We start from the raw sequence: 26,054 nt of genomic DNA, 5'->3' as shown, positions 1-26,054 counted from the left end.
ACTCTCGATTTTCAAAGTCAAAGATGTCACTGTACGTAGCCAAGAGCTCAGGAAGAAGGTTGACCTGGCCTGTGAGAAGGTCAGGGCTAATCGTAGCATCAAATTTAGTGGTGAGCGAAGATGTAGCAGGTAAAGCAGGCAGATGGGATATGGGGTCCACTGTAACAGCAGAAATTTACAAATCGGATACCGGAGAAAGAGTGGCGGTAGTCATTCCTTGTGGAAGAACTTGGGTGTGGAATGCGAAGTCAGAAAAGGTAAGGACACGTGGTTGTGCCGTATGGTTGCAGTAGTGTGGGGAAGTACGACATTGCAGGTGAGGAGAAGGTCAAGGACGGGCGCAACAATGCAGTGTTTGCCTGGTACAGGCATGCTGAAGACAGAGGGGCATAAGTGGCTGCTTGAGCCGGCAAGCGATTGTGCTCACCAGAGTGTAAGCGGAGGGATGGAGGGGCACAGTTGCCGGAGGAAAGTGGGGGCTCGAGGCGAAGAAGGCCCATCGAACAGTCGATTAATGCGGAATGGTCTGAGAGGTAATCGCACCAAGAATGATGTCATGAGGGCATTTGTCAGGAACAAAGAACAGGACAGTGCAGTGTGGTCAGCAATGATCACTCGGGCAGGGCACATGCCGGCGACAGCTGAAGCTCTGCCGTCAGCAATGCAAACATGGGAAAGGGCAGGAGTGAGAACCTTGTGCAGGCGAGAGCAGATGTGAGCACCAGTATCAATTAGGGCATCAACAGGTACGCCATGAACTTCAACTGCAAGTAAATTGTCTTTAGTCTGCAACGTCAACAAAGGGTTTTCGAGGTTTGTTGATGCAGCGTCAACTCCGGGAGCTATCCGGCAGCCACCAAAGATGTTACGTGGCAGGTGGACAGTGATAAAGAGAGCCATGGGTGATAGTAAAGCGATGTAGGTATTTACAAAATGTCACCGATTGGAGAGTGCGCGCAGGCTACACGCCACACGCAGCTTCTTTCTCCTTGGACGTTGATAGCATAGCGCTATGTCCCACTTGCGTCATCCTCGTCGTGTGACAATATCTTCTACTCGAGTTTGCTCCGATTCAGGAGGCCCGTTTCCTGTCCCTGAGTGTGCTGTTAGGAACAGGTGGTTTGACTCCACACAGTACATCTGATGCTTCACGTACCCTGAAAGCCATTTGAAGTGGTATCTGCAGACACCTTGGTTGGACGTTCGCTGTACCCAAGCTGCATTCTGCACATGTTCGTTCTATCTGCAATGTAACACCATTGCTTTAGTGCATACTGTAGCGCAGTGGCGTAGTCAGGAATTATTTTCATTGGGGGCGCTCCACTAAAAGACAGGGTGTGGGGAGCTGATAGGCAAGGCTTCTTTCGCGTCATTTTTTAACCAGCCATGAAGTACATTCGAGCACGATTTGAAGGTTATCGTACAAGCATCGACCGACCGAGCGTGCCCAGGGCCTAGCAGTTTGTTTCGGAACCACGAAAATCAAGATTTCGTGCTCTTCCCTCCCTCGTTGCCTGATCCATGCTGCTGCAATGGCCCCTACGACCAACTTGTCACCTCTCCTGTTTTGGGCTTTACATTTGTTGTGATCAAACAGACTTTGTTGCCTCATATATAAAGCGACGATAACAAAATTGGCAGGAAAGATCTGCTAAGCTGGTGTCCCGTCTGCTTTATTTGGATGAGTTGCTAAGTTGCATAATATAGTATATAAACATTGCATATAAAAAGGGAGTGAGCCCAACCTATAAGGAATGACATGAAGAGTGAGAGGAGCTGGCCTGATACTTCCCTTTCCACGAAAAAGGATTCTGGGCCGTGGCGCGCTACTGCTGTTCTTTGCTGGCCCTCTCACGATAACCAAATCGTGCTCGGCTGTACTTGCGGCCCATTCGCATAATATGGCAGTTAAGCAAGAAAATGTGCATACTCTTCCACAAGAAATCGCCTTTTTATTAGTCTTCTGTACGCGTAACGCCACTAAGTACACTCGGCAGAGCCCTTTATTGCACTGCTGTAGACCTTATTGCATGTTTCTTAAATTTCATTGCATTTCTAGCTGTTTAGTCAAGCAGTCCTTGTTTCAGTAGAATTGTGGTTAGGCAAACACAGAATGCTGATTCAAACCAAGAGGGTGACCAAGGGATCAAGGGAGTTGTGCCGAAAAAGGGAAAGCTCTGAAATAAAGTGAATTTTACAGTTTTGTGCAAGGCAATAAAAGATGGGCATAAAGCAGTGTTTTTCATGCAGCAGATTTTATTCAGCTGCAGTATTCAGTGAAAGGCGATGTTGGTAGGCGAGTAAACATATCAAAAATTATTACTTGACAACAAAATACAGTGACATGCTCTGTTATGCTATTACAATATGCACACAATACAATATGTACACAATATGTACACTATGTAAATATGTACACAATAGTGGCAAAATTACGATAAACTTGGAAAAGCTAAATGATAAAATCGAAACAGCGATGATTTTGGCCAAAACTACCGATTACGTCAGAAGCGCTGATACTTATGTCTCTGTGCGAGTACAGAAGCGCGAGCCCTGTCAAACGTTCTTCTGACATTGTCGAGCGCAGGTAGTTGTTCAATAATCTAAGGCTCGAAAAGCTCCTCTCGGCTGAGATGGTGGTGATCGGGAGTGTTGCCAATATCTGAATGAGCCTGTGAAGATTGGGACAAACTTTTTCCTCATACTGTGGAAGGGCGTCGGATCCTGTGCTCGGGCGCATGTTGGACTCTGTTTTCTCCCATTTGGACCATCAGAGCCTTAGTTCTCCCATTACCGCCCCTTCATCCTCGTCATGACTAACCAACCGCCTGGACGAGCTTTGCCGCACTATCCTCCCTGGTGTCTCGCTCTTTCGCAATCATGGAAGGAATAATAACCTCCAAGCTTTCAATCACTGTCCTGTAGCGCACAGTGTTCATCCAGCTGTGCCAGTATAGAATCAATGAAAGGTATAAACACGTTTCTTTGGTAATAATCTTCAGGGCTGTCGGCTGGGGAGCTTGCTTTGTGCAGTTGGCGAGTACCACTTCATGGGTTGGATATTACTACATCAAGTTTGGTGGCCAAACCTACAACTTTGGAAAACATTTTTGCGAAGGATTCATCTGCCTTTTCACGTTTTTTTTTTGTGTTGCTTCCTGAACAATGCCGGTGTCGTTTAATGCCACGCTGATGTCTACGTCCTTCGCCTGGAGCTTTCTGGGCAGTGGCACATTCATTGCTAGTACGTGCTCAGCGATGTGCAGACTAACGAGAAACGATGGTGATAAGAACGCACGCAGCAAGCTGTTAGCTTGAGTTGACCTTTCCAAATTTCCTTTTGTTTTGATTTCTTCCAGAGTAGCAATCACCGCTTCAAACAAATCTACAAAAGAAAGGAGAGTGTCGTGCCTTTCTACCCAGCGTGTTTCGTACAAACTGAGGAGCCGCTTCCTTTGCGACTGCGGGTACATCGAGCCAATCACGTCTCGCACAGCAGCAGAGCGCATAGCTGATTTTCTGAAAAAAATCGCTGTTTCTTTCAGTGTTCCAAAGCAGTTCGGTATATCCCCGACCGAGCAGGCAGCGCAAAGCACCAGGTTGGGCACGTGACTAGTGCAGTGCATGTGTAGGGCAGATGGGTACTTTTCACACGCAGCAGCGTGTACACCATTCATTCTCTCGGCCATTGCACTGACGCCATCGTATCCCTGTCCATGGAGATTATCCGTGTCGATACCGGTTTCAATGAGGCATTTTATGATTTCTTCAGTGAGGCCCCTACTGGTTTGGTCTTGCATGGGAACAAAACGTAGGAAAGCCTCCTCAATGCAGTTGCGTTCTTTGTTTAGATATCTAGCACAAATATTCAATTGTTCGATGCCAGAAATGTCAGTTGTTTCACCCGCTAATACCCCAAAACAGCCTGAAGCATTGATGTTGGAGGCAAGGTGCTCCCAATAAGATCTGCAGAAATTTGAACAATTGCGCTTTGAATGGTTGGGCTGATTAAGAGGCGTAACCGGGACACGTCATGAGTTCTTAAGCGCTATGCCACCGCAGTGGACTCGCATGTGCAAAAGTGCCCTGAAATTTTCTTCGTTCACATCGGGAACAGTGCTAAGGTCAAACGGCCCAACATCCTTATGGCTATGAAGCGGCAAACCTTGGCGCCTGCAAAACAAAACGGTTTCAACAATTGGCACTAACCTCCTCCTGTTTTCATTGATTTGTGATCGTCTTGCTTGGTCTAGCTGGTCAGTGACGGAAAGAACGCTGCCTGAAAATGTCTTCAAAAAATCATCAGCTGCCACGTGACAGTCACAATGATATTTTGTATTTTCGTGGGGTTGAACGTCTCCAGCACGTGTTTCCAGTCCGAAAATGGTCTTGCCACAAGAGCTCCAGTCTGAACATGTTGCCCTTTGCCAACTTCCATTCCACAGAAAAGCATACAAACACGCAATACGCCACCTCTTTAAAAGCAGAATAACTAAGCCACCGATACTGGTCGAGCCACGTCAGCTGAAGCTTCCGGTCTTCTTTGAGTCTCGTTGCGGTACGAATGGATAGTCTGGAGAAGGGCGCCATGGAGAGGTCAGCAGCTGGTGCCTTGTGACGTTGTCAACCTTGGTGCAGTCATGTAGACCAATGTCGAATTTGCGCATTGGAGGCTGATGAATACCAAATCCTGAAACGGAATAGTGTTTACAATAATAATTGTATTATTTTGCTACGCCACTGCTGCAGTGTGTTCAGCGCCGTGTAAAAAAATATATACATAAACTCCTCTTCCATCGGGGGGCTTGCGGGGAGCACCACGACGTCCCGTGGCATCGCGTTTGGCACGGGACGAATTCAGCGTGAGAAAACGAATGACCGCTATTTTATTGTTGCAACGCGATAGAAATTGCAAAATGGTAATGAATGGCTGCTATCCTGTTGTCATAACGTGATAAGAACAGACAGGCGAATACTTCAATAAAATCAAAGAGTTTTGCGAGGGTGACAGGCAAAACCCTTCTGGACAAAACCAGTTCTGTACAAGCGCAGGGACCAATTCCACGCTGTATAAACATACTAGCATTGCGCAATGGCTTCAAGTAGTCTCAACTACCACCGACGTTTTCCACACAAAGGATAAAAATGAAGCTGTAACAAAAGTGCAAAGCGACACGCAATACAGCGTGCCGCTTTTACAGTGCCGCAGGTCAGCTTGCGCCCTTGTTACACGGCTCCCCTCAGGGGTTTTTGCTCTTGTCTCCGGCCTTCAAAGCGGCACCCTAACCCCATGACATGCATTTGCATAGCACTACCGTGTCGCTTCAAAAACAACAGCCCTTCTTTAGAGAATTGGGCCCTAGGACAGTGCCCACGCGCAAGACGTTTACGTTTCGTCATGTAAAGCTCGCGAGCCACCTGCCATGCTTCGCGAAGCGCTAATCAGCTGAACTGAGTCTCTTCTACCAGTCCAACTGCGATGCGCAATAGCGCCGATTGCAACTAGAGATGCGCATGCACAGTAAGTGAAGTATGCGCTGCATTCACTGTCGGGAAACTGTGGAACCGTTCACGAAACAGCACACTTTGATCGGAGCGTGGTGGTTGCCCGGCTGCTAAACCCCGCACAGCTCGGCACATTCGGGGCGAAATGCAATAGGAGCTTTTTGGATCCGGGTGATGTGGGTGTGCATGTTTGCATAGTGGCCACGGGGATCAGATGTTGGCTTTGGGAGCATGTCTTTAAAACTGGTTTTGTGCCTGCAGGCAACTTCAGGAGGTTCTTCGGGCAACCTCAGTCACACGCAAACATGGCATGACAAATGTCGGGGGGGGGGCACAGGCCCAGTGTGCCCCCCTGGCTACACCCCTGGTAGCGGTCATGCCACGCTTGTTTGTTATAGCTTAGCGGTCATTATAACTGCGGCGTTTATAAGTGGACCTGACTTCTTGCTGAAATTAGGAATTAAAAGGGTCATAGAATAGTTTATTCAAAAATGTGTGTTGCATAGGAAACTGCCATGTTGCTTTTATGTCAGTTTTCAGGAGCTGGATCTATTTTTTAATAGGGTTTAATCCTAGTTCATTTGGTTTTTGGCAGGGACCTGAGAATAAATATTCCCACTTCCCAGTCAACAGTGGTTGATACGCACTCAACTGTTGCATTTGTCTGTGGTCATAAAGCTTTTTAGCGTATCTCTTGGTGAATTGAACTTTCTTTGCTGTGCAGGTGGCAACGCAGTGCGATGCGCTCATGTTTTATGGCCCGCTTGTGAAGGACGGCTATGGCTGCTGCTACAATCCGCAAGCACATTCCATCTCGTTCGGCCTGTCCTCTTTTAACAGCTGTGCTTCGACTTCAACTGCACTGTTCAGGGATGCCTTAAGTGAGAGCTTGACTCAGATGCACGACTGCCTCAAGCTTTCACAGCCATCCAAGTTGTAGCACAAGCAGCTCTTGCTACCTCTGCCAGTGTGCCTTTGCGTGGAGGGGTTTAGGGAAAGATGCGGATCTACTTCAAAGCTTGCAGTAACTTGTGCGAGTGTACGTGTTTTTAATAAATTTCTAATTGCTGTACAACATTGTATGTACAAACACATAGGAGATTTACAATTTTTCTGTGTACGCAAATGTGTGCTATAAATCGAAATTTTATAGTCCATCTTGTATTTACATTGTTGGTGTTGATATAATGGTTAACGGTAACTTGTTTTCGCATGTAACAAAGAAAATGAAGTGATTGTGCCATCAAACATCGTCTTTGTACAGTAATGAAACATGCCTACCTCAAGACGTGTTAGTATTTTATTTAGTATGACACTTAGGAGGCTGCATCTTTTGCGATAGGTCCAGTAAAAGTGTGCAAATTTTATTTGGTTGCCAGAATTCATTCCTAGGAGTAGCAGGCTTCATCTTAATATGGCTTCTGTTGATATTGTAGTTTCTGTGAAAACTGCAAGTATTAATGAAGCCATGTGCTTCACCAATTTCGAGTGCTTCCCAGTCGTGAAAAATACTGTTGGTGCGCAATGCCAAATGGAGAAAACATCCTTTAAGGGAGGACACTGCTCTTAAAACAGCTTCCTTTAATTGTGAAGTAAACTCTTTGTCAGTCTTGCTGCTTTTTTTTCTACTGATTTGAAATATTGCATTATTTTTTGGGTCAGCCAATTAGTTCCCAAGATAATTAGAGATAATTTGCCATTTTTGGAGGAACAATAGACAAAGCAGTGTGAGCCGTAAAACTGTAATCTTTATATTTTCCGATGCTATGCACCCTGGTGAGTGCAGTAACAGAATCGGGTTTTTTTTTATGCACCACTTGAACTAATTTTACAGCTCATTAAACTTTGGTGGCACCACTGGCAAGGAACAGTTTTGAGTGCCCATTTCACACACCGAAGTTTAATGAACTGTAAAATTAATTCCAAGCAGTGCATCAAAAAACAGATTCTCTTATTGCACTCACCAGGGTTCACAGTATTGAAAAATACAAAGATTACAGTTTTATGGCTAACACTGTTTTGTCTGTTCCTCCAAAAATGGCTAATTCTCTCCAACACGGTAGAAAGCACCTTCGCAAATACATGACAACAGACTGGAATACCGAGACAGACAAGTTGCACCTAATAAAACCACACTTGCGACCATACACTACGGACACACGCACAGACACACGGAAGTCGCCCTGGCCAGGTTATGGATAGGCCACACACATGCGACGCACTCACACCTGCTCACTGGGTCTCCAGACCTGTGTGTAGCAGGTGTGGGGAGGGCCTATCCGTAGTCCACATTTATATCACATGCAAGGCACTCAACACAAGCAGTCACTTCAGAGAACTATACAGACAACACATTCCGCTACACCCATCCTTGTTTTTGGGTGACAATGCCATGGTTTCTGTGAAACGTGTTTTTAAATATTTGTCTGATGTTAAGCTTTTAAACCTCATTTCCTATCATGCATAACCAAAACTGGCTCTATACACCAGCCATCACCATTGCCTTTAATTAATTTTACTGTTATTCTGGCTTACACGTTTTAATACCAACTTTTTTCTATTATCTACTTTTGTTTGGTGCTCTTTGCCCCAGCTGGCCTTGCGCCAAAAACAAAAAATCCAACCATCAATCAATCAAAGCATGAGCGGTGGGCAAGTATGAAGTGATGTATTTGAGGCCAAAAAAGATTATGATAGGGCTTGAAGTGGATGTAGAAAAGAGGGAACAGCATCTTGATCAAGTATTTTAGGTTAAAGGAGCCATGAAGAGAAAACACAAGTTTGGTTCATTCAAAAGATTGCCTCGTTAGAATCATACTGATACCACTTTTAATGTAAACTTCGCTCAAATAAGCTACATAATTAGCAAAAAAGGGAATGGCCATGCGACCCACTAGCTCATTTCCCGCAGCAGAATCTATGATGTCATACGAGACAGCTCTGCAATCGGCAGAGGGTGGCAAAAGCAAACGCAAATTAGGCAGTGCTATAAGCTTGCCGAACGAGCTATTTGCGCTTAAATTTAGGGATCATTCTTTTTAAAGCCCTAATAATGGTGGGACAAGCAGTCGAAGTTGCGAAAGCACACGTAAACATAGAAGTACCGATGCGTACTGCTGTTGGTGCTGCGCGCACTATGCTTGGTTTAGAACTGCGGGGTTTTGGGGTTGTTTCAGACGACACTTGCCGATTGACGCAAGCGACGATGTCTTGCGTGACCGTATTTGAGCCCCATGTTTCACGAAACGATTGTCTCCATGAACAAAACAAACCAGGTACAAATACGTTCTCAAACAAACCAAAGGTAGAAAACGGCTTGCCACGGTGTGGTGACGCCATCTAGGTTCACTAACGGTAAACATGGCCCTGTGATGTCATTGCAGACCACGAAAACGCACGATTTAGCGGGAAAATTAAAATTTTGACTTAAATTAATTTCTCGGTGAAGAAAGCATCGTTTGCGTTCGGACAAGTGCTGGGGGCACTGTAAAACATGAAATCTTTTGAATAACACAAACTTGTGTTTTGTCTTCATGGCTCCTTTAATTCGCTTTTCTTCTCAAGCCATCTCTCTTTCGTAAGGCGAGACGAGAACATATCACAATCTAAGATTTATCACTTTTCTTTTCGTTCTTGGATGGTATATGATGAGCGGCCTCGATGTCACGCTCGGAAAGTGGTGGATGTCGTGGAGTATTGTCGATAGTGTCGTTCCTTAGCTGTCCAAAAGATTGGATTGGGAAACGTTTTTTTTATTATCGCATTGAGTGCTACCGTAGGCAGTGGGTGGACAACAGCAATATTTCTTCCCGACTCTACAAGCACAGCTGAAGAAGCGGCCATCGCCTTAGCGGTGGTGCACGCCCCGACCTCCAACGTTACCGTGCTCACCGACTCACACACAGCCTGCCGACGGTTTGCAACGGGGAATGCCACCAGCCTTGCAGCGATCCAAAAGAGCCCGAAAAACAAAAGGCGGGCGCCGCTGCAGGTGTTTGAGGAGCCTAAATTCCCTTTCCAGCGGACAACCATGGATATAGTGGGCCCCTTACCGACGTCCTCGGCAGGGAACAAGTATATTTTGGTCTTTGTAGGCCACTTGAGTCGTTACGCTGAGGCTTTCCCGCTCCCAGACCAAAAAGCCAGAACGTTTGCTCGGAATGAGGAGCAAGTGGGCTGGTTGGTGCATGTTTAAAAATGTAAGAAACAGCGCAAAGGACAGGACGTAGAGTAGAACACAAACACGCGGCGCTGACTGACAACCAAGTTTTATTGCTTGCAGGCGGCTTATATACACATCTACAAAGCAATGGAAAGGGAAAAAGGAAATTACAGATAGCAAGGGAGGAGAAAATTACACAAGTTATTGTCACATGGTCATCGATAAGTATGCACCAGTTATACATTTGAAAGATACGAGATTTCATTTTCATACAGAAGCATGGAAGGTTTGCTTACACATTTATCGCCCCTCTGACTAATGCAAAATGCTTAAAAAATTTCTCGTGTGTGAAGTATGTAGGCTGCCGTCAGAATGTCGTTTACGAAATCCCCCTGGATTGCAAACGAAGCTATGTGGGTCAGACGGGAAGATGTATTAATCTACGGCTCCAGGAGCATGCAAATTCACTAAAATCGAATGTTGGCGGTCACCTAGCTGCGCACTGTCGCCAGTGTAAGTGCCAACCAAAATTTGATCAGTGTCGTATTATTCGAAGATATGCAAACAAACGCACACGAGAAATTTTTGAAGCATTTTGCATTAGTCAGAGGGGCGATAAATGTGTACGCAAACCTTCCGTGCTTCTGTATGAAAATGAAATCTCGTATCTTTCAAATGTATAACTGGGCCTTACTTATCGAGGACCATGTGACAATAACTTGTCTAATTTTCTCCTCCCTTGCTATCTGTAATTTCCTTTTTCCCTTTCCATTGCTTTGTAGATGTGTATATAAGCCGCCTGCAAGCAATAAAACTTGGTTGTCAGTCAGCGCTGGGTGTTTGTGTTTTACTCTACGTCCTGTCCTTTGCGCTGTTTCTTACATTTTGCTTGGAGTTCAAAGAGAAAATTGTTCTCAGGCACGGGGTACCCGAGCAGCTGTTAACGGACCAGGGCACGAATTTCCTGTCACGCGTCATGAAGGAAGTGTACGACCTCTTAGACATTAAGAAGCAACATACCACTGCATACCACCCTCGGTGTAATGGGGCCGTAGAGAGGCTGAACCAAACTCAGGTAACAATGCTATCTCGGTCGCGGGTTCGATTCCCGGCCGCAGCGGCCGCTTTTCTGATGGAGGCGAAAAGCAAAAACGCCCGTGTGTACAAGATTTCGGCGCACGTTAAAGATCCCCAGGCGGTCAAAATTAATCCGGAGCCCCCCCACTACGGCGCGCCTCATCGCCTGCGTTGCGTCGGCGCGTTAAACCCTACAATCAATCAACAATGCTATCTCACTGCGTGGACTGCGATTAGAGGGACTGGGATCAATTGCTCCCGTTTGAAGTGTTTGCTCACAATACCAACATCCATGAGGGAACTAACAAGACTACCTTCTTCCTCCTTCACGGTTGCGATGCATCAGTGCCAGATTTCATAGGCACGCCTCCCGAGACACATTACAGCACACTCGAAAGTTACCACGCAGAGCTAGCTCGCCGTCTCTCAGTTTCCCATCAGCTCGTCTCTGAGGCCCTGAATGAAGCAGCGTTAAGACGAAAGAAGCGTTTTGACAAGACAGCCAAGACGCGCCATACAATATATAGGAAACAGCGTATATGTGAAAGTAGAATACCAGGCCCCTGACCTCGCGAGGAAACTAGCCCCAAAATGGAAGGATCCTTTCCGTGTCATTGAGAGGTTGTCGGATGTAACATGCAGAGTGAAAGGGATCTGACGTGAGGATGAAAAAATCTGTCGGCGTCGCCAAACTGAAAAGGTCGACTAACACAGATGATCTGCCCACGCAGCACTCAGGAAAGGTTGGGAATGAACGCTGCAACAACAGCTCATCATGAAAGTGATAGCCCAGCGGCAAGCCCATTCGCAGACGCGATTCCCGGGGCCCTCATGGAGGAAATGATACACAATTCTTCCCCGCCGACCCAGGTGACTGTAGGCGGCTTCGTCCAGCCGACGCATGGCTACGCGCTCCGTAGCAGGGGTAATGCGCCTACCCATCAGTTGGGAGCATCTACCCCAACCGCGCCCAATCCTGCCTTAGAGATAATGGTTGCCAGGCGGAGGTGAAGTGACAACGTTCGCTTAGGCCATATTCATACGAGTTCATAGGGCATTTATGCCTAAACTTTACTGGTGCTGAAGCGTCTAGCCGAGTGATATAACTGTATTCGGTATGGTGTTGTGGCGTTGTTGTGTGGTGTTTCTCCTCATGCGTGGGGACCCAGCCATGGACCCTGGGTCCGTATTTGTGAACGAGACTTTTGCAGGGACAAGAGTCTTCTCTGTGTATAGGCGGGTGTGACGTTCGGACGTTGATACCGGCAGCCAACGGCGTGCACCGAAACACGAAAGGGCCAATGCGCGTCCCACTCTGCGTTCGAGCAACGACCGTCCTTGGGAGACATCCCCATACCGACTCCCCGGCGCCCTGGTGGAGGTGTCGCACAGGCGCGCGTAGCGTGCAACGACTGGCCAGCCGCCAGTTCCCCGAACCAGCACCCAGCTCTGCCTTCCCTCCACACACCGGCGGAGGGCATAAGAAGGACCGCACACCCCTAGGTCGCTCTCTCGCCACCCGCCGCAGTCGAAGAGCCGCCGTGGTATTCACACGACGGAGAAATCCGCCGTGTAGCTCCTAGGCTCCTAGGAGTGCGCTCCACGTGACCTCTACGTCACGGTTTCTCTCCGGCGAGCCGCTCCGATCGGAGGTCGGAGCTTCTGCCACGGCCGGACTCAATTCTCCTCCCGCTCTCAGGGCCTTCGCAAAACCGGCTCGGTGCATGGGATTTTTTCTGACGCGCAGTTGGAGGGGCTGACCGCACGAGGTCAGCACCACCTCACTGCAAGCTCGATGTCGCCGCGTCTCGCGCAAGACAAGAGCAAGGCAGCTTGAGCGTCGATAACATAACCAGTGAGCTTTCGCAGTGGCATTTCTGCATGAAACAGGGCAGTTAGTGTAACCGATATGGCTAAGATTTTTTGTTCTGGTATATAAACAATACATACGCCAGGCAGTTGTTTACGCAATAAGATCAGAGCAAAGTTGTTCGTGAATGTACTATATTTGCTTGCAACATTCCTGACTTGAGGCGCACCGTGACACATAAAGATTTATTTTATGGCCAGCTTTATACAGTTTTGGGAAAGAAGCATATCCCCTATGACTATACCTGAATAAAAAAGCAACACACCCCACAAGAACTGCCTAATGTAGACGTGTAAAACGCAAAAAATTACACCATCCATGGACGAAGGAGGACGACAGAGACAAGCGCTAGTTCCAACTAGCATTTAAAGGGACACTGAAGTGATTTGTAAACAATGCGGGATTACGAGCGCAAACTGTAGTCCGGAGTCCCTGGGCCCTGTTTCGACCACTCTGTGCGCGTTTACGCGAATTTATTTAGTAGAAAAATCAATTCGAAAATGCTGTCCTCCTCTCTTTACGCTCGCCCATTTTCTGTGGCGTTTTCGTGTGACGTCAGCAGGAGAGGAGCTGACAATTGGCTGCGCTACTGCACGGCTCGCCGACCTTCCGCGATCGAGTCAGTCGGCCCACCGTCTAGTCCGCCGGCCGCCGACGGGTCGTCGCAATTAGTTCGACCAGTTGAAACTAAGCCACAACACGTTTGGGAATGGAAGAATGCGCCTTTCTTTACTTGGTTAGTTTGTACACTGTATCTAGCTCCAAGTCAAGGTCGCTTCACACAAGCGCTGCACAAGCGCACATCCGACGCTTCGCTGACTGGTACGCCAGTAGAAAAATATAAGGCCTCTTGAAGGGGGAGAAGAGTGAGCGAATTCAATATAGGTACTAAGGAAATAAAATCAGCTGATATTTTTACCGTACAGCGTAAAACTAGGGTGCGGGAAGCACTTTTTTGCGCTGGGCGAACAAGCAGAGCGGTCAGGAGCACGACTACGCATCTGCGAACGCTTTCCCGTCTACGAAATGCTGAGCTATTGTGGAATCTCGGGGGACGCTTACTGCACGAGCGCAATACATGAAATAGTCACCTAAGCTGCTTGAAATACTAAAACTAAATAAAAGTGTAAACTGGTTATACATTATATACTTAATATTTTCCGTTAATGCCAGCGGCTCTGTGTGGCCTAGTCGTCTGGTGCGCTAGGTATGTCACCGCAAGTGTTCTGTCAGTCACAAGTTCGAATCGCCGCAGGTACATGCTTTTTTTTTTTTTTTATGAGTTAACTTTTTCGTTTTTCGCCGATGTTTTCTATACTGAGTTCACCTTTTTTTTGGGGCCGCAACGTTCATTGCTCCACGAACTAGTCCACAGAACTCGCGCAGGCTGGCACTGCCGCACTAGCGAGTTCTCGTTGGCGTGCTGTTGCCATAAGCACCGACTGCTTGCGGGCAGTGGGCACAGGCCAGAATCAACAGACCCTTGGCCTGGTGCGAACACGCTTTTTACGATACAGGCATGAGCGAGGCAAGCTCCAAATATGGGGGGAAAGCGCATGCATTTGAGCGTCTGCGGGGACGCGGAGGGCGTGAATTCATGCACTGCGTAGGCCTCAGATAGTGAATGCTACGATTCCAAGCCGTCCTGGGTGGCTTATCTTATGCATTTTACAGCCGACAACATGGCAGAAGCGCGGTACTACGATAACTGGGATATTGAGAATGCCCATTCAACGACGCCATTGAATGTCAAACATGTTGTTTTACAGAACCGAAACCGAAACTTGTTTGATTGCTAACCTTGGGCATCGTCCAATCACGGTGCCCCCTCCTCCCAACGTCACAGCTTAGTTGGTGCGGCCGCCGCAAACCGCGCATGGTAGTTTTTCTTCTTTCGCGCTTTGTAAAATAATTACCGATTTGTCAACCGGATAAACGATGAAAAGTGTGCTAATTTGAGCCAGTCTACACAGTGCAAGCAAAAACGGGAGCTTGACAAATTCACTTCAGTGTCCCTTTAAGGATGCGGGTTCAATTCCGGGCAACGGCGGCTGCTTTTCTGATGGAGCGAAAAGCGCAAACGCCCGTGTGTGAGATTTCGGCGGACATTTAAAGGGATCCTGCAACACTTATCGACTACTCGGAATGTATTTTGGGGTAAAGTCTGTTGTCCCAGCAATCTCCTCCCGCAAGAATTATGAAAATCTGTTCAATATCACTGAAACTACGCGCGATGAAAAATCGCGCATAAATGTTCCCTCTCAACTCAACCGCGGACAACGCGACGAAAGCTGCGCGCTCTCTCCCGGAGAGGGGAGGCGGCGCGCGGCGTTCTGTTCGGCGGCCTTCGATATGTCACAGGCTGGGGAGTTTCGTCCTTTTCCTGGCAACGTAGACGGGTCTATTTCCGGTCTGGTGCCACAAAAAAGCAGGCATGGTGGCCTGCTCGCAAGCAAGCGCTCAGGCTGGTAGGGCGTTTTTGGAGCAATAAACGTTTGTTGTCGAGTGGGCTCGTTGAAAGTGGAATATTTAGTTCGTCACTCAAACTCCGCGCGTACTCAAAACAAAAGAAACACCAAAAGCATGCGGACAGGTTCAGACATAGAAGAGGTTCATACACAGCGCCGACGACGGCTGATCGTCACAGGAAATGCCAGAATTTAGCCGCGAAGTTGACAGCCAGGACAGTCATGGCCCGATTGACGTCGCAGAGGCCATGCCAGGGGTGCATAATGAGGAGAATTGAAGAGAGAGCGGTTGGTTTTTCCGTGTCTTTCACGGCGATTTGCGCGCTTACCGCTTCACGTGCACGCGTAATATTTGGCTCGGGTGTTCCTGGAAGTCTAATCTAAACGTCGCGCAGGTTTACCTGCACTGCACGAAGAGTGTTGCAGGGTCCCTTTAAGATACCCAGGTGGTCAAAATTAATCGGGAGCACTACGGTGCGCCTACTCGCCTGTGTAGCGTCGGCGCATTAAACCCCATAATCGATCAGCATTTATGCGTAAAAACGCTCATATACAGTCAAACCCGTTTATAGCGTATTGCAATATGCACCGGGATTAGTTCGATATATCCAATAGTTCGATATAGCCGAACCCGCCTATAACGAACTTATTGTTACAAGTTCGCAATCCGAGGGAGCCCCCCCCCCCCCCCTTTCCCGTTCTCGCCCTCCCTAACTCCACCATCCCCGCATGCAGAAACGAACATAAAAGTAGCCAGTACCATACCAAAATAATCCATTTATTGCAAGTAATCTACTTTCCGCCTGAACTGCCTACTTGCAAAGAAAAAAGCGGTGATTTTTGTTTTCACTTTCGTTTTGGCGGCTTCAACTAGCATAGCATTCTCCACACGAAACATTGTTACACTAGTTCGAGTACTCGTCCTCCAAAATATAAGACGCATTGGCCGAGCACATCGACTCCCGAAAGCGCTTCATTATAAGCGTCGGACGGCTTTCACTCAAGACATCATCAGGAACATGGGGGAGCTCTTCCCGCAGTTCACCGATGCTGCTGTCTTGGTCCGGACTCGCTGACTGCGCGGGTTCCGTCGTGAGTCCCGCGCGTCGGAAACAGTTACGGAAAGTGTCTGGCGTCACGTCGTCCGTGCAAGGCGCAATGTCTCAGTCGGAAACTTGCTCTGTGGTCGCGGCCAATCCGCATCCCAATCGCCGCTCCGAGACCGTACATTTCGGCGGCCATTTTCGGCGCGCAGAGTTCGATATATCGGATGTGAACTTCGTTATAAGGAATATATGTTTCCCATGTATTTCCGTAACTGAAATATTTTTGTTCGATATATAGCATAATTCGCTCTATCCGGGTTCGTTATAGCCGGGTTTGAATGCGTACATCAGCGAAAAATTAGATTAGGGGGAGGTGACGCCAACGTCCGGTCACGGCCGCTGAATGCTCTCATCCAGCGGCCGTGGTCCGGTCAAAAGCGATGCGCCGGTTTATGCCTGGCGCACAGTGGCGCTGCTTTCCATTGTAGTGTTAGAAAAGGCATAGGATAAAATGTGGGAAAATATACAGGGGCAGAACCTAGTGATTATCGCAGGAGGAACCAATGACGTTCTGCAAGGAAGGAGCACGGGAGTGCGCAAGCAACTAGAAAAGGGGGTGAAGGAACTTAGGGCGCTGTGCCCACATGTGCAGGTCGTCGTGAGCAACGTTTATAAAAAGTATCTACAAACGTTGGTCGTGAGCACAGTACCAGAGATAATTGGGAGAGGGGTACATGTGGAAAGGGAAGTTGTAGCGGTAAACCGAGACATACCGGAGCTGGGCAAGGAGCTGAGTTTCGCTGTCGTAGACATCAACAGGGATGTCCGATGGGTGGGCCGGAAAAGGGCGTTCCAGCGTGACGGAGTGCATTTCAACGGGCAGGTGGGAGCAGCCATCGGAAGACGACACGTGGCGCGAACTGTGGCTTTTTTAGGGGGCCCACAGGCCTCTGCGAAGATGGCGTAGACAAATGCAAGGAGCAAAGGGAGATAGCGGGGTCAGTGCAGATTGGTGCAGGCAAACGAAAGGAACGACGGCGGCGTGTAAAGAAGAGAGGGGGGAAACTGAAGATCGCATACATAAACATGCAGGGGGGCAGGAAAAGAGAGAAGTGGATGGAGATTACTAAGCAGCTAGAAGAGGACGATATCCAGGTATACGCTGTGACCGAGACGCACCTACGGGACTTGGAGGAACCTCCGGAAATCAAAGAGTATCTATGGGAAGGTTGTAACAGGAGCTCTGGAATGAGAAAAGGCGGAGGAGTAGGTATGCTTGTACGGCAGTGGGCTAATTGGAAGATAGTGAAAGAAGACTGTAAAGAACATGTGTAGATGAAAGGGATAGTGGAGGGTAGGGAGATGGCTTTAGGGGTGTCATACCTGTGGACGCGTAAGGATAGCAAAGAACAAAACGAAAAACTGGTGGCGTATCTAAAAAAGGACATCGAAGATTTGAAACGTTCCGGGGAGGATATATTGGTAGGGGACATGAACGCAAACATTGAAGATCTAGACGGGTACACAGACTTCAACGGAAATCTAATGCTAGATATGTCTGAGTACCAGAAGCTGATCATAGTAAATAGGGAACAAAAATGCGAGGGTCAAATAACGTGGGAGTGTGGTAGGAGACAGTCGAGTATTGACTACTGCCTTATTTCAGAGGGACTTTATGAATGGTTGGATGGAATGACCATAGATGAGGAAGGGGGCCACAGTCTGGGCAGTGACCACAAGTGCATAAACCTGAGTTTCGGGAAACTGGGGGGCGAAAAAACGGGTCGACCGGGGCAGAGCACAAAGTTAAACAGCAAACAAATTGCGGTTATAGCCAAAAGCATAGAGGCTGACATAGAAAGAAATCCTGGAGAAGAGTGGGAATATGACAGGCTCATCAAGACTATCCAGGAAGAAATAGTCAAGGCAGAGGGGCCAATCGATGGAGAGGAAAAAAACACCCAAAAGCTGGTGGAACAAAGAAATCAAGGCGGCGATAGAGAGGCGTAAACAGGCGTCTAGAGAGCACAGGCAGGCCAAGAGGATAGGGAGACATCAGGAGGAGGTGGACCTAAAATGGGAGCAGTATAAGCAAATGAAACAGGAAGTGCAGCAATTAGTGCAGGTGAAAATAAAGGGGGACAGCGAGCGATGGGTAGCGCAAATACGCGGAAGGGGTAGAGACGCACCGAAGATGTTTTGGAAGCATGTGCAGGCATTAGGGAAACGTACGAGTCCCACAGAAGGCGGTACTATAGAAAACAGCCGCTTCACGTGCCTCAAAGGACGACCAGCCGAGGTCTCCCTGTACCGCTTCGTTGGCCACATACCTATGACATCCTATACAGCGGTGCGTCCCACTGCGCGCTGCTGTCTCTCGAGCCATTGCCGAGTGGATGTTGAGAGGCACACAACAGCGTTCGCGAGCGTGAGAGCCGGCACATGCAGTAATGCACCAACTTCCACAGGTCACGCACCATCAGGAAACGGTTGCAGCCCCACAAACTTCGGCGGCGAAGAATGCACTGGCCACGAACGGCAGACGAACCTTTGCCTCATGGTGTGAGTACATGGCAGCACCGGAAGAAAGCACTACGCCCAGGTATTTGTAAGACGAACACTTGCTGATTTCTTCCCCCCGCTGGTTCCCGCGAGGGTAAGAACCGCAGACTTCTTGGCGCTGAACCGGAGTCCAAGCTGTGTTACCTCAGCGAAGCAAATGTCCAGCAAGGTCTGCAATTCCTGCGAGCAATCAGCCATGAGTACCAGGTCATCGGCAAATGCAAGCCCTGGCAGAAGGTATTGCTCGTCCGCCCCAGTGGTGCTGTATCAGCCGAAAACCGAGACCACATTGAAGTAGTTTCCGCTCAATACAAAAACGGAGAGAGCGGACAGCCTTGGCGGAGGTCCCTTGTGACAGGGATGTGGTCTGACTGAATCTGACCAAAGTGCGATGTGACGGTGTTTCCCTCGTCAACTCGTTGGACCGTCCGCAGCAGCGTTTCCGGAAGCCCGATACCACTGAGTGGTCTAGCAGCAGTGGTCTAGCAACAGTGGTCTAGCAGCGCCACCCCCGCCACCCCCAACTTGCGGCGGCAGGCAGCAAGACGCCGCAATTAGGGAGCACGGGAGGAGGAGAGTCGCTCGCGAGCTACAAACGATCCGACGATTGGCGGCGTAGGCGGCGGGATTTCGTCTGCACGTCGGGAAGCTGGCCATAGAGAAAGAAATATTTCTCTATAAGCTGGCCGCGACTCAAGTTATAGAGCGGTTACAGGCGCTTTATTTGTATTGCTTTTTATTACACTGGATGCTCAAATGCGCCGCGCACACGACAGGCCGCGGCCGCGAAGTGGCGCAGGCCGGCGCAGGTAGCTCGAGCGATAGCTTGTTATCGCTCCCTAAAGCGCAAAGCTGCACATATGAGCAAGGAGGTAATGGTGTGATGGCAAATTGCACTAAAAATCGTCATCTGCGCCGCTTGCGAGGGCGGCAATCGAATATTCGCCGCAGTGTTAAGCCTAACATCTATTTGTATGTGGGCCTGTAGGCGGACCGGCCGGCTGCTCCCATTGCGCGTCTCCCCACCCACTGCCTCGCGCGTCGGGCGCCGTTCTCTACACGCGGCAGCGCCTGTATCGCGTCCACGGCCAATTATTTGCGCGGCTGATAAGATCAGTACGTAGGGGCTTTAGCAGAAATTGACGCCGTAGCGGAATGGGCGGTGCTACGGCAGCTCTAGGCGACTGCAGACTGATATCCGTCCGACAGTCGTATCCTTGGTGTGAGCGAAGGAGCTGGCCGAGCGGAAGTCCGCCTGAGGTGACGTCACGATCTCCCTCGAATTTATCCCCTGAAAGGCTCCGTCGTATGAATACCGGTGTAGGAGCAAAACCCGATAGGAGACATCCGAGAACGAGCTCGCTCCCGCATCCCGACCGAGGTCGAGACGACGCTATCGCCGTCTCCGTCGTACCCACCTACGCAAACCAGCGTGCCCGCAGCAGCACCTTGAGTTCGCCCCCACGGCCCTGCAGCGTGCGTGAACACCACCGCGCCCCGAAACGAGAGACCCGACCTTCCCGGGAGAATAGAGCCAGTGCACCTCGTGCACACCGGCCCCCGGACGAGAGGCCCCGTCCCCGAGGTCCAGCGCCAGCCGCCTTCCTGACCCGCTCCTACAAGTCACAGCATCTCGCCGGGTGAACGCGTCGGCCCCAGCCCAACTTCATTGTTAATTAAATGGACCTTTTTCCAGTAGCGATCTGCGCATGCGCGGGCTGCCGGTCCGCCATTCTTGGCAGTAGCATCAGCCGAAATAAACTGATATCCGTCTCCCCCCCCTAGCTTGCTGCTTGGGGAGCGTTTATGCTTTTTAGGGCTGCACGTCTTTACTTCCTCTTTTCGGACAGTTCGCAGTGAGTTCGTACGTGCATACAAAAAAGGCTTTCAAAAGGAAGGGCCAAAAATGTTTGAGGCCGACCACTCTGCGAGCTACCAGTCAGGGAGCAACGACGATGAAAAAAAGTGAAGAAAAAGGGGCGCTCCGGCCGCTGGCGGGTGGGTGCGGGACGACAACGTTTCGTGCATGAGTCCCCGAAAGCTAAAAATTTTGGGGGGCATGCCTTACTGCCAGTTTAGGTTCGTCGTGGCGGCCGCTATAGGAAAACAGGCACTACAAAAGGTTGATTGTTTCTTTAGCCAAACCTGGGTGGCCTCTTTTTCCCTCAACTCCGTGTGGACCCACCTAGTGGTAGCGTGACCAGAGATGTGAGCGGTTGAAACAAATAACAAAGCATTGGGGAAGAAACAGGTTCTTTTTTTCGTTTTTTTTTTCAACCAGGATAACATAGAAAAAAAACAAAGCTTGTCTGGGGAAATTTGTTGTGATGCGATCAATCTGCAGTACGGGAAACGCTTTCTGAAATCAACGATTTTTCGTGCAATCGTGCGCATATTTTGAGAGCGGAAGCGCTGATGGAACTTTTGTGATGCAGAATAAAATAATTATATTCCGTTCAGTGTAAACTGAATACTTCATCTTGATCTTAAGTGGTTTCAAGGCGAAAGCCAGCGATTATTGAAGTCTTCTCCATTGTTACATTCCGTCTGTCGTGCCGTCACGTGCACCTGTCATGCGGCACGTATCCGGCTAATTCTTGTTCCATTCCGGCACGCACTTCTGGCAGCAGTCAACTTAGGTGATGTGTTATATAAGGGCATCAAGCTGTGCTATAATCGGTGCACTACACAGCTTATCGTCAATCGTATTCTGTCTAAGCCGATTGCGATCAAGTCGTCTGTCAGACAAGGCTGCCCCCTGTCACCGTCGCTGTTCGCATTGTACCTCGAGCCTTTTAAGTGCGAATGCACTTCTTAAGCGAGCCTGAATCGTCCGCCGCCGTCGTCCGCATAGCAACAGCTGCGGGTGCGCGCGCTCCTCGTCTTCCCTAGCAACGGGGGGAGATGGGCGCGCGCTACTCTCCTCCTCCTCTCTCCGCTCAGTGACTGCGGGTGTTGGGCGCCTCCTCTCCACTTCGGGCGGGAGAGCTCTCGCTCGCGTAGCGGGCGCTCCGCATTCCGACGCGTGAGGGCGCTCGTGTAGCGGCCGCGTGGCGCGGGAGGGTATTAGTCGAGCGCGCGCCGTCGTCGAGAGCGGTCGCTGTTCCTGCATCTCGATAACGATGATGGCGGACCGGGCAACGGTACCAGCAATAACGAGTGAAATATCTTTCTTTGTAGTTGTGTGCGTGTGTGCAATCTCTCGACTACTCATTAAGATCACGATATCCACCGTAATCGCGCAATCAACAACCATGCATTCGCACTTACACACTCTCCCCCTCGGGGAAGTGCGAGGGAATTTTTTTCTCAGCATTCAGCAGAGTCAAGGAGTGAAAGGTTTTTGCTTGAAATCGTGCGAAGTTAAGGTGCTTGCTTATGCAGATGATATAGCGTATTTTTGCGCTGACAGAGAGAGAAATAATTATTTATTGGAGAGTTTCGCTCCAACACAAACAAGAGCTGGCTCAGCTGGCTACTCCAGGCATTGGAGTATACAAAAGGTACAGTACTTGCCCTAAGGAACCACAAGGGGTTAGATTAAGTACATTGAGACAGCAGCGGATGAAAGATGCGCACTCAGTAACTACTTGCACTGTGTAATACACAAGCACACCAATATATATATATATATATATATATATATATATATATATATATATATATATATATATATATATATATATATATATATATATATATATATATATATATATATATATATATATATACATGATTCCTTACAGCAGTGGAATATAGTAAAAAAAACAAGAGAACTATACACATCTATATACAGACGACACCCACGATGCGACACAGATAGTTTCGCCAGTATACATAACACCCTTGTGTGTTTCCACACCCATTTCAGAGCGTTTCAGAGGAATGTGCACGCATTTAATAGTGTTCACACATCTTCGTCATTTGAAAAAATTCCCTTAAGGCAAGGAAGGCTTTCGTTTGGTTGCGTACATTATCCCACGGACCCAACAGTTTCGGCAACGATAGGGGTGTCCGAGATAGCAAGCTAAGCTTTAATTTTTTCCGCTCGGTCGCATATAGAGGGCACTCAAGCAGGACATGATGCACATCTTCAGTTTGGTGTCCACAAGCACAGCAGGTGTCATCAGCGAATCGAATACGGTAAAGAAATTTCTTGGTGTAGGCCACGTCAAGGCGAAGGCGATGTATTAACGTGTCGACCGAACGACCCAGATGAGACGCACACGGGTATGTAAGGTACGGATCCACTTGGTATAACAGCGATGAACGATATTTATCGGTCAACCTGGTTTCCAAAGTAATGTGTGTCCTTAGTTTTTTCAAATAATTTTTAACATCACCTCTGGTAAAAGGCACGGCGCTACATGTGGAATTTGAATGAGCGGTTGCTGCTAGTCGGTCAGCTCGTGAATTTCCTCTTATTCCAATGTGCCCGGGAATCCACTGAAATGTTATTTTCTGAGTTTTTCCTATTTCAGTTGCCATCACATCACAGATGTGTTTTGCCGAGATATTTGGATGACTGTAAGCCGCAATTGGATTTAGGGCTTGAATAGCCACTTTTGAATCTGTGAGAAGTGTCCATTCAGTCGGTGAAGTCATTGTAGCGATAAATTTGACTGCAAGATATATTGCGTAAAGCTCTGCAGCCGTCGACGATGTAGGGTGCGAGAGCTTGACCCCTTGATCGATGTGAAGACTCGGTATTGTGAAAGCTGACGACGACGAGGTAGTTGTCGACGATCCATCGGTATATATATGCACATAATCAGCATAACGTTCATGCATGTAATTCAGCGTCATCTGCCGTGCTGCCACTGTAGATATAGATTGTTTTTTGGGCATCCCGGGGATATCAGCATTGGTGTCAATGCAGGGAACAGTCCATGGAGGCGACCCAGTGCTGTGTTGCCATTGAGATACAGCGGGCAGGGACATGACATCACCAAAGATGGCCTGATGAACCATTGACGCTGAACGCTGTTGGAGACGGGAAACCAAAGGGTGTGAGTCATGCTGCGTAGTCAGGCGCAGGTAATGGCGGCGCACCTCCTACACGCGCAAAGCATTTACGGGCGGCTCTCTTGCTTCCGCGAGAACCATGGTTCCCGACGTTGGCCTGGGCACTTCGAGGCAGAGACGGAGGCCTCTGGTTACCAATGCTTGCAGTCGCTGCTCTTGACGATTTGACAGGCCATACAGAACAGGTATAGAATAGGCAACGGCCTGACGGACAAGTGCAGCATGCAGTCGAAGCATAGAATCGGACGAACAACCCCATCGGGTGCCTGTGAGGTAACGCAAAACGTGGACTACACGTGATGCCCTTTCCTGCAGATAATCCATATGTCGGCACCATGTGAGCGATGTGTCAATGTATATCCCAAGAAACTTGTGACATTTTTCTCGAGGTATTTCCTGACCACCCATCGTGAGCGCCCAGGAAGCCCTTACAGTGACGTAAGCAGTTCTGCGATGTGTCTGGAGCGGATGTTAATATGGAAAAAACTAAGGGATTTTGGATCGGACAATGGGGAACGAAACTATCTAGATTCACAGGTATTATTTGGGATAGCGCCCCACTTCAGTACCTCGGCGTGCCGTTACATCAAATACGTAACACAGGAATGGGCGAGACCTCTCTGTGTTTGCACGTGCAAGAGTGTGTAATGTCTTCCTTGCCACAAAGCTCCTTTATGTGCTTCAAGTGCTTCACTGTGCGCGAGCAAAAGTTCAGGCCCTACATAGAGTTTTTGCAACATTTGTGTGGGGTTCTCAATAGGAACCTATGCGCGGACAACTTGTTTCTTCCTTAAAGGCAGAGGGTGTTGGGCTCATGCATTTGTTTGTGCACCAACTTGTCTCGTTTTTTCTTCTACAAATTGGTTGATCACCCACTTTTACTAACTGTACTTCAGCAGCACATAGGTTTCCATTTGCCTTTTTTGCTTATATGTACGGGCGAAGTTAATACGAAGCCTCCATGGGGATTTCTCAAGGAGGTCGTGGAGTCTTTTAACTTTCTTTCCGCGCGGTTTTCCTTGGAATATCTGTTCAGCGTGTCAAGGAAAACTATGACGAGCACTCTTATTGAAAGTCTATTCCCGGTGCCTATTTATCGCCAGTCTTACTTAGGCCAGCAGAAAAGCAATGTTTTAAAAGGCGTAATGAGTATGTGTATTCCGCCAAATGCAAAAACGTTTTTCTTCAAGTTGCATTCTTCCACACTCCCAAGACATGGCTACGCGAAAAGGGAATGTCATTTCCTTGGTCGGACAATTGTCGCCTCTGTAGTCAACCAGAGACAATTGATCATTGTTTTGTGTTGTGCCGGGACGCTGTGTTCTTCTGGGACGTTTTGCAGCGGACACTAAAAAAGGACATTGATATCACCCCGTACACCATTCGAAGATGTTAATCGGGTGCCATATGACGTTTTTGTTCTCCTAGGATTGTTTAGCTTGTGGAAGTGCCACATGACTGATCGGCACGCGGAACCCCCTAGGCCGACCAAGTGCATTTTTCGGGAACAGGTGGCGTTGGTGCGGAGCGTTTAGTCTGCGGCGAGTGATGGAGTGGCTGCCTCCTTTGGATGCGTGTGTTTGCTTGCCTGAGTTTTGATCATTGTTCGACTGGTGTCCTTGCCCTTTGCTGTCTGTTAGTGTTTCTATTGTGTGTTAAGTGTCCTGTCTTCTAAAGTTTTCTAAAATTTTCATGCATTAAAGAAAAAAAAAACAGGGTTAGTGCTCTAGTTACCGCACCTGGCTGCGGCTCTTGGCGACTCGGGTTCAAATCCCATTCGAACCCAAATAGGTTTCTATGTATATATTCTTTTTTCTATTTTTACAGAGGTCGTAATGTGGTTCCATTCCTGTAGTCCCCAGCAACTACGGTCACTATTTCGCGTTTGCTAAGACATCTAAGGCAACCGCCTTGAGATGTATCTGGGATTTTTTATAGATCTGTTCGGAATCGTCGTTTTTAAATTTAATTATATTGTTCTGAAAAAAAAAAACCTTAAAAGAACCTAATTTTTTTTCACGCCTCTCCAAAATTTTATGCACACTTGCATCTCTAAGCGTGACTATATCCCCCTACGGGGGCGTCACACATGCATGAGGCACTTTTTGCTGTGTCGCCAAAACTTCACGGGCTCTATACCGCAGGTCTCTAACAAAATTGTACCACGTCTTGCTGTTACGTTGCTAAGCTTCATGCGTTTCTGGTCAATGGCTAATGTCTATAGCGAGGTAGTAAGACATTTCGTGCGCTTATTTCCCATTTGAGATACATACAACTGTGGTTTCGACCAGCGACAGTACATTTGTTCTGGTATATGACCGTTGAGGCGTATAGGCGTT

At 48.4% G+C, this 26,054-nt stretch overlaps 1 protein-coding gene across 1 annotated transcript in view; it reads left to right on the top strand.

Moving 5' to 3' along the window:
• Nucleotides 1-6,872, top strand: part of LOC144152188 (carnitine O-acetyltransferase-like) — a 35,282-nt gene extending 28,410 nt beyond the window's left edge. Inside the window, exon 14 of the mRNA XM_077683419.1 lies at nucleotides 6,230-6,872. Coding sequence (XP_077539545.1) covers nucleotides 6,230-6,445 — 216 coding nt within the window. The 3' untranslated portion in view covers nucleotides 6,446-6,872. The remainder of the gene's footprint in view (nucleotides 1-6,229) is intronic.
• Nucleotides 6,873-26,054: the final 19,182 nt, after the last annotated feature.

This window comes from Haemaphysalis longicornis, unplaced genomic scaffold (assembly GCF_048455015.1).
Source record: "Haemaphysalis longicornis isolate Haplotype H1 unplaced genomic scaffold, Haemaphysalis longicornis Haplotype H1 scaffold_1, whole genome shotgun sequence".
NCBI lineage: Eukaryota > Metazoa > Arthropoda > Arachnida > Ixodida > Ixodidae > Haemaphysalis > Haemaphysalis longicornis.
Note: the sequence above shows the minus strand (reverse complement) of the source record. Positions and strands in the feature narration are given on the sequence as shown.